Below are 11544 nucleotides of genomic sequence, written 5' to 3' on the forward strand. Positions count from 1 at the left end.
AGGACTTTTAAATCAATATTGCTCTCATATCTGTATAATAATTTAGCAATCCAAATGTTTTCCTGAGATCTGGATTTTCACCATTCAGCTGCAATGGGAAAATTGAACTGTTGATGATATTTCTGTGAATTTTACCCATGTTTTCCCAAAGGACTGCATTATCTCTAAAGAGGAATGGTCCATTGGTATTTGCTCCTCTTTGTTTAAAAAAACCATAATTAAATAGTAAGACTAGGACAGACTTCAAATTTGGCTAGGACCTTTTAAGAATTTGGGAATATTTTCTCTTTGGTGCTGATGCTACTTGAGATATCAAGTGCACTGACTAGGTGGGTTTTGCACACAGATAAATGACGATCCCTCCCCAAGACTGGAATAAAAGACCCTGAAGGCAAAGGAAGGTCCCTGTTGTAAGGCTTGTTGCAGAGGATGGATTTCATTTTCTTTGCCGCATCACTGTGCTTTCCTGGTGCTGGCTGCAAAGGGACAGGCAGATACCGACCGTGGCTGGTTGGCTGTTTCTCCACCAGAGCTCCAACAGGCGATTTAGCAAATCATCTACCCCAGCCACTTTACTCAGATATCGTAGCGTATCTTTATGGGCTCTGCAGGCTGTCAGCTTGCAATGAAGAGAAATAGTCATAGGAGGAGTGCATGGAGACATTCGTCTGCCGTCCAGACTAACTCAGCTCCCAGGCAGAAGCAGCAGCTAGCCATAATGACGGCTTCACCATCCCCACGCCTGGGTTCGCCTGGTTTGAAATCCAGCTTCCTCCAGCCTGCTTGGATGGGAGCCTTGCGCTTGAAAGCACCCGAGAGACAAACATTAAGTGTATCTCTACAGAGTTAAAGGATATATCTGATATTTGAGGGAGTTCTCTTGGAGCAGTTCTTATTATGTTTTCTGAGTTCATGCACTCTTTTTATATTCATTGGTTTCCCACACAGTCAGAAGAGAAATTGTCTCTGAATTGCCTTCTGTCGGATAAAGCAGATCACAGGTAGTCATGCGCAGGTGCAGTGAAAGACCTACATTTAGTAAACTCACCTTTGATAATGAGCTGGTCTCCTTCGGGTTGCAGGTCAATCAGGTGCAGCACAAGGACGATGCACAATAAGCTTAAACCTTATTGCTAGGAAATCTTGCAAGTATCTTGCTCATCTCAGAAACAGGAAGAAATGAGAAGCCCACAGAGAAACAACAGGCGCTATTAATCCTAGAAGTATTAGATATATTGCTAGTTTTGCAGCATTGAATATGAAATCTGTTTATGTTGTTCTGCATGTTGATACATATCAACAAAAAGACAGAACGAGCTTGTAATTTCTGGCTCCATTTTCCCCCAGGAATTGTGTTGAGTAGGTAGGGGATATTCTTCTTATCTTGCTATAATGATTTTCTATTGATGGCCAAATGCGGAAGTTCACTTTACTGGCTGGAAGCATGAGTCTTTTGGCGCAGAGATTACAGAGTTACTAGAAAGCTTTTAATTTTATGGAGTCTATGAACCTGGTAATTGTGAGAGAAGGACAATTCTGCACTGACCTTTTGAAAATTAAATATGCAGCTCTATTAACATCAAATGTATTTTCATGAAAATACATTTAATTTGTATTATGTGTATTCAACTTTTTCAACAGAAAACGGGAATGAAACAACAGTTTGTTCACATTTCATTTTGACATTTTGTGTATTTCAGATTAAAAAAAAAATTTTGCCTCTTTCAAAATGAAAAATGTCACAGATTAAAATAGCAAAGTCCAGAGATTTTATGTTTACAGTCTTCTCAACTTTCTGACTGTTTCCCACGATCTCCCAGTTTTCCAAAATGTCAGAAGCATCTTTTCAGGGAGACAATAGCATTGTCATCTTTACCCTTAGCTGCTGTAACCCCGGAGGGAATTCCAACACCACAGGTTCTTTCCTGCTGTTCTGAAAAACATGCTCAAAGTTTATTCCTGGCCCACTGGGATTCAGACTGGTCTCTGTGATCTTTCTTGGGTGCTTCCATCATAGACATGGCTAAATAACGATGCCAACCAGAAACTGTACTGCACTTAATGACATCTCTATAATCTACAGGCAAGCGTTTACTGTGCATTAGTGACTGCCATAAATACAAAATTAGAAGACTGTTTTCTACCTGCTCCTGAAACAGGAATAAAGTAAGCAGATGCATCACTGTCTGGAATAACGAACAAACAGTCTTCTTAAGCTGTTCTCTCTTTCCCTCTCTTTTATAGTGCATTTATGAATTATGTTGTTTGCATTTATAATTACGGGACTGAACAGATGGTGGAAGGCTTATTTCAGAATGATGTGTTCATTAAAATAACCTACTCTGGTCTGCCAAGTGATTGTTAACTGCAATCCCAATTTGATATTGAGGAGAGTTATTTATTCTTTCTCTTTAAGTTCATCTGAAAGAAATGGAGCTTTGACAAATGGACACTATATCGAGTGAGAAGCTACAATAATGGTGCAGCATATATTCCAGATGGGAAACTGCTGAAGAGTTTTGCAGCTGTGAGAGAAAGAAAAATGCAGGCAAAGATAAATTGTGGACCAAAACAATTTTCAAATCTAAGAAAAGTTTCAATTCTTTATTCAATTTGGAAGCTCAGTTCCACTTAAAACATGGCTCCAGCCAGCTTCTACCTCTGCACAAACTTCCTACGGTCGACCATCTTAGGTAGTTGAGTTCAATAATGGTAGTTTCCATTATTAAAAATGGGACTCTCTGCTCAAGCAAAATGTTAATCTTCACAGTTTATCACATCTTAAATAGTAACATCTTGTCTTCCTCTAGTCCCAACAAGTGTTTACTGGGTGCTTCTGCAAATACAAGAGGTTTTCTGATATAACTGGGAGCGATCATTACCTGTTTGCCTTCCTTCTTGGAAATCTTACTGTACCAGCTTCCCTTTACCAGCTTCATCATCTTGCAAGGTGTGTGATGGGTCTGGAGACAATTCTTTGCACTTCAACTCCTTTGCAGTATTTTATTTCTGAGATCTCCTGCTCCACTATTTTCACATGAAGACTTCAGGATCTGGTCTGAACACAGATGAAAGCAGAGACACAGTGTCAAGGTTTCTTTGCTGAGATTGAAGGAGTCTCTATTTCTCCAGTTCTGGCCATTACCCAGGTTCTAATTCCTGTCCCTCATATCTCCCCTTTGCATATGTCCTACCCAGGCTATCTCAGATGCCACCTGTGGCAGATCTTCTTCACTCAGTGGGCAGTCGGAGGGCTGTGCTGCTGGTGAGCTGCTCAGAAACACAGTTTATGGCTCTCCTACAGCTGAAAGCTTTGCTCTTCTGCACCAAAGCAATTGGCATCACTTGTACCCCACAGCTGTGGCACCACCATGGGGTCATCAGAATTTTGCAGGCAAAACTCAAGAGAAAATAGTGGAGCATGAGATGCAAAGGTGCAGGACTCCTGTCTGCCTGTCTAAGCCCACTGGGAGCAGAACCAAAGGTGGGAGGAATGGGAGAGCAGTGGAAAAGTTGATTGTGTTCACTAAGAATAACCAGAAATAGTCGTGTTTTCCGGGTTGCCTCTGCAACCATTGTCACAACCTTCAAAGGTGCAAATTGGCTGTACAAAAGCTGTTACTGAGAAGTTTTCTGGGGTCCTGGAGGGAGTTTCTAGTTGCATATGAAGGCAGAAACGTGTTTTGAAATGTTTCATTTGGCGAACTGGCAATCAACAACCGGAAAAAGGAGAAAATGAAAGAGACAGGCAGATGAGTGCTCACTCATACAAAATTGCCAATATCACAGTGGTTACATCACTCACCTTGATGAAAGGCAGAACAAGACCTTGAACATGAATTGGAGTCTGCTCTTTTTTTCTTTTTTTTTTTCCTCTTTTCCATCTCATGAGAAGTTGCAGACTTGCTCCAGATCAGAAATGGGGAAAATATTTGAAACTCTGCAAACTTTTGGAGAATGGGAAAAGCATTTTCTATACCACTCTGATTTTAGCTTGAAACTCATTATTTTTGACCTAGCAAGTAAGTCTTTATAATTGCATGTTTCTCAGATGCTCTGACCTCCCTTAAACATCCACTCCAACCTATTAAATCTCCTAGTTGTAAACTAAATCAGCCTGTACATTTTTTCAGGGCATGCATTATCTTCAAAAGGAGCTTGCCAGAGCTCAGCACAACAGATTTCTGCTTTAGTTTGGACTACAGTGTGCTACTGTCAGGAAAACATGAATAGATTTAGACTTTTCAGAGTTTTGGTTTTGTTGAAAAGTAATGCTTTGTTTAATTTGAAATCTTTCATCTGGAATGCAAGCAGCTGACAAAAAAAAAGTTAAAATAAAAATATTAATAAAGGACACTTCCCCAAAACAACAACAACAAGTTGCAATGCCTTTAAATGAAAAATTTCACTTGTCATTTTTACAGAATTATTGCTTTTTAATTTTTTTTTAAAAGACAAATTTATAGAAACTGCCACAAACTCAGGAAAACTTTCAGTGCCATAAAACCTGCAGATTTATTTCTTTTCTTTTTATTTCAAATTTTTAAGAATGTCACAGTTAAAACTTGCTCCTTGCCTGACTCTGCCATGCCCAAGTTCCCTCCATCAGTCCAGTAGGGAGTCACTAATGAATTGCTGGCAGCAAACCCCAAATCCCAGTAGAGGGATGTCCGAGGACCACAGTTCCGTTTCAGTTAGGGGTAATTTTCCTGAACTGTGTGAGTGTGGGGTCAGTAGGAGACTCTCACAGGCTAGCACATCTGTGAGGTCACTGTTGCAGCCAGTGGTGGAATATATTACAGGCTTCAAACAATTTAATATGAACAGCTAAGAACAGCACTTATTTCAAAGAATTTGATACAAGGTTTTTATCTTCTATTCTTGCATTACCAGGGGGTATTTAGAAACTCCAGCAGCAACTATTCTGCATTTATAGTATAAAGATTATCAAAAAGATTTGCAAATACAATGAAACTTGGTGCTTATCAGCTTTTTGTATAGTTCATGTCTAAACTTCCCCAGACTTTGCGGCCATTTGTGTACCCAGCTGAGAACCGAGCTATCCTGGCGGTACCAGTAACAGACATATATACCATAAATGCACCCATCTACCTACTTCTGCAGCAACATCGACCTCTCGGTGTCTGAATGCGTGTACAAAATTTCTTCTCTACCTGGTGACAATGTGTCCTTCATTTTCTGGGCAGAGGGGGAGTGGATTTTGATGGCAAAAGTCCAGGGGAGCAGAGGTAACAGCTCCCGGTATCCCCCGCTCCCGCACAAAAGCAAACTCTTCCCAACCTAGTCCAGGGACAGCTGCAAAACCTTACCTCAATCTCCAGTGAATGTCAGGACAACAGGAACCACCGTCTGCCAGTTCAAAAATGGAAGCAATTAATAATGCAACCAGGTGTATTGGGAAAGGATTACTAAACAGAGAGCAAAGACAGCTGTGCACCTACAGCGAGTTTAGGATGGCTGTGGTTTCCTCCATTAATCTGCCTTCAGCCTCACTGAAAGCTTCACTGTATGTGGACAGTTGTGGGCATCTATTTTATTCATTTTTTTTCTCTGCTGTTATTATGACCCTCTAGGTAAAATTATTTCTTCTGCCAGGGTTAGAGGGACAGAGGCAGCTGAGGGAACACTAAGCCCAGTGTTTGTTCAGAGGCTTTGGGAAGTGCGGGAGGTGCTGCCACACAAGTGCTTTAGCCCATTAGTAATTCAGCTGTAGCTGGGAAAGGCCGTCTTTGCTCTCTCTTTGTCAGTTTGTTATTAATGAGCGGTATCTGCTAACATGATCCAAACCCTCGCAGTTTCTGTACCTGCGAGGGGCCCCTTGCCCTTTGCAGCAGCCACCAGGATTAACTGCCTGCAGGCTGATGAGCTCGAGTTTGCAGGGAGCTTAGGGAAGAAGGATGGGTACGAGTATTCAGAGCAAGGACTACAGTTAAAAACCAGGGGAGTAATTCACAGGTAGAACAGCTGCAGAGCTCAAGCTGTGCTTCCCAGGCACTTCTGCTGGTGCAGAGGAGCCGTGGGTATGTGCAACCAGTGTAGGCAGCTTTACACAGATACTGCAAGCATGAAGGGTTGGTAGGAGGCATTTTTGGGCAAGAACAGATACCTTCTAATTGTCATCTGTTCCCTGCTGTCCAAAGGACCCCAGGCATTGTCTCCAGACAGAGGCTCCCTTCTGGAATTGGACCGGTAGCTGCGAGCTCTGATAGAGGGGTGGCACACACGCCAATAGGATATTGCTTCCCCTCCTCCTGGGTCATGCTCTGCAGAGAAAATGGATGCAGTTAGCTTTTGTGTTCAGAGCCAGGAGCCCTGCCCCAAAATTGCACTGCTTTCTGCTTTTCAGCAAGACAGGCATGATCCCAGGGGCAGAGTTGGAGGCCGGGGGTTTGCTCATCAGCAGAGGACTAAGCAGGGACCTCAGGCTCTGTGAAAGCAGTGAATGTTTTTCATTATGGTTGGGGAAGCCAAAGACCAGCAATTTTTCCACTTGGCTTCCTTAATAAATTGTATAAGTAGCATGGGGGATAGCTCTGCAGGGAGTTAAAGTGGGAAGATTACAAACAGGCACTGCACCCCCTTGGTGTTTTCTCCCTGGCTCTTGCCGAGTTCCCAGAATAATGCTGGAGCTCCTTGTTCTGGTCATGGGCCTACGGAGGGTAAAACCACACAGCTCCCCTCCGCTGTGCTGAGAGCTAATCCAACCAGTTAATTAAAGAGTCCGTTGGACTGTCAGGAACAGCAGGAGATGCAGAAGCAATTATCTCCAAATTGGTCATCATCGCAATTAAAGTACCATTTGGCAAGTATGTGAATAGCCTGCAGCAGGGTCCCTTTATAGGTGGTAATGCCTTTTCATTATTGCGCTTTATTGCTGGGTGGTGGTGTTTATGATCTGAGTAAAACTGTCAGGTAAAATGACAGTAACGTTCGCCCCCAGTTCTGGGAGGAGTTGGATGCAGAGGGCAGTGGCAGCCTGGGATGCTGTTTGTAATTGAGTTTGGTAGCTTAATGTGCCAGCATATACAAATCCCATCGAAAGAATCCATTATTGGCAGGAAAGCTGAGCAACTAATTTGCTGCAGATAATTTATTTAACGCATTTAAACCTTTTTAATTTTTTTTTTCCTGCTCACAAATTATGGCTTCCTCCAATGTATTCATTACTCAAACCTACTTGATAAATTTCTCTTGAAACATTCAGCCCACACACGCAGGGTCCGAGTGTTGTTTTCCTCTTGCAGTCGGTAAGATAAATCCCGCGGTGCCTGGCTTCTCAGCTGGGGGAGAGCTGAGGCACATTAGGTGTGCGTTCCTGTAGGTGAGGCAAAAATGAGTTTCAGGTGCAGCTGTGCTTTCTCTCTGAAACTTGCTTCCCATAGATACTGATGCCTGAAAAATGAATGTTATTTTCAGAGAGCAGATCAGTTAAGACATGGTGGTGTGAAAAAAAGCAGGGCTGTTATAATCCTGTCTTTGATCTGATACTAAATTGGTGCCCTGGAACTGGCAGGTAGCTTTGAACTTTCGCTTAAAGGGAAAAACTACAGTATGTGAAAAAAATCCCGGTAACACAAAAGCCTGCCAGCAGAGGACTCCTTTAAGAGTTTCCTGGAGACGTTGGTAAGATTTTTAGGAATGATGTGCCAGCACCAGAACGAGCCCTCACCCCTGCAGTGCAGCTTTTGCACCCTGACTATGAATGCTCTTTCCTCCTCTCCTACCAGTCCTCTTTCCCCACAGGGTAAACAGCTGGAAGTGTTGAGCTAACTGCCAGAGGCTTCAGACAGACACTTTGTGCCACAAGAGATCCTGGGACACCTTAATGACTTCTCTTTAGCTTAATGCATCTTTGTAACAAACGGCATCACCTGCTAAGTTGCTGATCTTGCACAACTGTTTTCTGACTACTGCAGAAGAAGAAGAAGAAAGGTTTGGCTCTTTAGATATCCTGTACGCAGTCAGCTTTCAGTGCCTGTCTGTTGTGTTTCTGAGCAAGTCCTGAGTTGCTCTGAACGATGTCTGCCTTGTTCACAGAGCAGGGGGTCTCCTGGCTCTCATTCTCTGTATCGCCATTTGTAGCAGAGACTTTGCCGTGCTGGAGGTCTCTTTGGTGGATTGCCTAACACAATGTGCCATGTCTGACTTGGTATATAAAATCAAAATTACGTTATGACTTGTATGCTTCATGGTCATCTAATCGGAGCATCTGTTCAGTGTTAGATGCGAAATGTCTTTTCTTGTTTCTTACATCAAGTCTGTATCTTGTTGGTAGAACTAGCACATTTTTTGAAACTTATGATCATTATTTAAAGTGATGGAGTACAAGGGAGTATGTTCGATGGATATTTCTACACGTACAGTGACCTGTATTAAGGCAACCAAGCCTGACCATGTTGAAAAACAGCATCTAGTACATTACAGGGTAAATTCCTCCAGGAATATTCACCAGGGCAAATTCAGACAGGCAGTACAGTTTATACCCTGGCTTTCATTTTGAGTCCATGGCTGATCTACTAGAACTAGCGGATACATCATTTGTAGGATATTCAGATCATCTACTTCAGACATTTCAGTGGCATTGTAAGCACCTTAATTAGGAGCCTAAGTGCCAAGTATACTCAGTAGAGAAAGAGATGCATCCAGATTAATAATGCTAAGTAAATTAATGTCATAGTATCAGTTTTTGAGTATGTAGACAATGAGGAGTTCCTGACCTTTTTTCTAATGATTATTCAAACAAATCCTGAGGCTGAATAGTACTTCTTTTCCCTCTGCTAACAGCAGGAGAACTGATATATTCTTCTATTTTCTTAGGCTTTTTTCTTTTTTTAATCTTTATTGGGATGCAGGTATTTCAGGTATGTCTTGGATGTTTGTTACTAAGATAAATAATATATCTACATCTCTGAACACTCAGGAGAAGAAAGTCTTAACAGAGACCTGATTTCCCCAATAGACATTTGGACTAGGGAAAAATACGTTTTTACAGTTATTTTTGCAGCTTCCTACTTCTGGACCTACTCAAAGGATGGTTTGGTTCAGCTTTAGTTTAAATGAAATGGACTACCAAGGGAAGATACGTGGCTTGCTCTGTACCCTTCAGGGGGTTTGCAAGCAAGAATGATTAGATGTGAAATTCTAAAAGATGTGCTAAATCAGTTTTACTCCAGTTAGCCAGCATTTTTGCTATCACCTCAGATCTGCACTAAGCATTGCACGCCGCTTAGGGAAAAGAGCTGCATATCATTAGCAAACTAAATCAACAGTTCTGTTCAGAAAGCCATGTTGAGACGGGCAGCAGGAAATGAGCTGGTAGATGAGGCACAGGGTACGAGATAATGTGGAATTCCTTACAACTGAATTCTGCTTTTCTGTGTCTGGCCCAAAGCCTGGAAAAACATCAGAAAGGTATATACATGACATGATACCTCCAAAGGACATAAAACCTGAACAGCACTGGTTTGATAAGACATACTAGAATTGGCACTGAACCCAACTTTGCAATAGACAGAGACTACTTTCTTTTGTAAGTGGAAATGCCCTGAAATACTGGTCTTGGTTTCATCTTAAACAGCATTCACTGTCCAAGCTAGTCTCAAAGGATTCTTTAAATGCTTGCATTGAAGACATTAACTGAAGTGCCTTCAGCTTAGTCCACCCACAGATGATCAGTGTTTCTTAGTTCTTTGGTCTGGTTTCCTCTCATTACCAGCTGCAACTTAGATACACGAAAATCGACAGGTTCTTGGTTTTCAGGGATTGCCTTGACTGCATCAAACTGAAGATTTGGTTTCCTGTCATGGAGCAAAGTAGGGATTCACAGTTGCTTAATGTGGGATCTGGATATTTGGAAGATGTACTGTCTTAAGATGTACTTCGTGGTTTTCAAGAACTCGTTTTACATAAGCTTGTCCTTTTAACTAGCACTAACAAATCTTTCTTTATGTTTTTCCACTCCCAGGTACACTGTTTTACGTAACGGGCATCATCAGGAACATGAGAAGCTTCCCATCCACAATGACCCTGAATCCCAAGAGTCCTGTTTCTAGTCACAGTCCAAGAGGAATGACCCAGCTGAAGGAACAGGTTCCTTTTACGATACCCAACAGATTCACGGACAGCAGGACTTTATGAAAACTCATTCATCTGCGTTGTCATGGTGCCTCCTGCACTGACTTCATATGAATGTCCTGCTGCATGTGTGTAGATTGATGGGGGCATGGGAAGGTACATGAGCAGAACGGCTGAGGAGACTTTCCTGTATCTGCAAGGACAACTGGACTATGTGACTGCCTCAGAACCTTACTCCAGGAGTGAGCTGATTTCTGTCAACGTAAGGAAACAACACAGATACAAATCACTCAGCACAGGGACTTCTGTTAATCCTTTCCAGCTGCCATCTGTGTACAAGCCACCTCTCTGTCCTGTGATATCATGATCTTAAAATATTACAAGTTCTGGCTAAAGCCCTAACATGATGTGAGACTAAATGCCTGCTTTATCTGTGCAAGATCCTGCCCGCTGGTGACCAGATGCTGTCAGCAGAGAAACAGCACTACATTTTCTTCAGCAAATTAAGAGGAAACATTTGGCCTTTGATTACAGTTACTGGTGAAAGGTCAGCTTGAGCTGCTGATTCACCCTAACCTGCAGAGCTTTCTTTGTAAATGCTTTTATTGTGTTTCCTGGCCAAGTTCATTGGTAGAAGACTCATAGGGTGTATACAGTGCCTTGCAAGCTGGAGTGGGACCTATAGAGACATTTCACCGCTAACAGAAGGCCCTGCAAGCGCTGCTTCAATCCAGCCCAATTGCCAAGGACAGTGGCCATCCTCTGCCATTTGGAGGCCAACGGAGGGATGTGGCCCTCAAACCCCAGGCAAGCTACCAGTGCTATCCTCATCTGAGCAAACTTTGGGCATTCTTACCAAGAAGAAAGGTTGGCCAAGACACAGAGTCAGTCTGTAATAGATCACTAAGTGCCATCTTGAAAAATATACCATCTAAAAAACTTTTCTAGCTACATTAGGAAGACAGACTTCTACTTACATTTTCCATCTTTATTTTTCTATTTGTTTCTGTTCTCTTCCAGTTGAGGCAAGAAGTTTCAAGACTTTCAAATATCACCATATGCACACCTCTGTTTGCAAAGATCTCAGTCCTTAGCTGCTTCCTGCATGTAGATGTTGCTATGTTCCTTGTGAGCTGTTTCCACCTTTGCATGGAAAGGGTAGGCAAGGCTGTAGACTTCGCAACTTTGGGAAAGTGACTTTCATGCAGTGGAAAATATGCAGGATCAAGACTACAGACCTCTACCCTTTTTAGATGAAGATCTAACCCAGAGATGCCACCCTCAGCCTAGAAAAGAAAATTGTACTTTGTTATATTGTGTAATCATGTACAGGTATTTTTAATGTAAAAAGAAAAGGTGACATTATTTATTATTTTTTATCAGGAACATGTGGTTTTTTCATTAAAAGCTTCTAGACCCAGGAGCTTAACATTATATGTATTATTATTT

At 42.1% G+C, this 11544-nt stretch overlaps 1 protein-coding gene across 1 annotated transcript in view; it reads left to right on the plus strand.

The window, feature by feature from the left end:
- Positions 1-10073, plus strand: part of HTR4 (5-hydroxytryptamine receptor 4) — a 79209-nt gene extending 69136 nt beyond the window's left edge. Inside the window, exon 6 of the mRNA XM_009820850.2 lies at positions 9986-10073. Within this exon, the coding sequence (XP_009819152.2) occupies positions 9986-10073 (88 nt within the window). The remainder of the gene's footprint in view (positions 1-9985) is intronic.
- Positions 10074-11544: the final 1471 nt, after the last annotated feature.

This window comes from Gavia stellata, chromosome 16 (assembly GCF_030936135.1).
Source record: "Gavia stellata isolate bGavSte3 chromosome 16, bGavSte3.hap2, whole genome shotgun sequence".
NCBI lineage: Eukaryota > Metazoa > Chordata > Aves > Gaviiformes > Gaviidae > Gavia > Gavia stellata.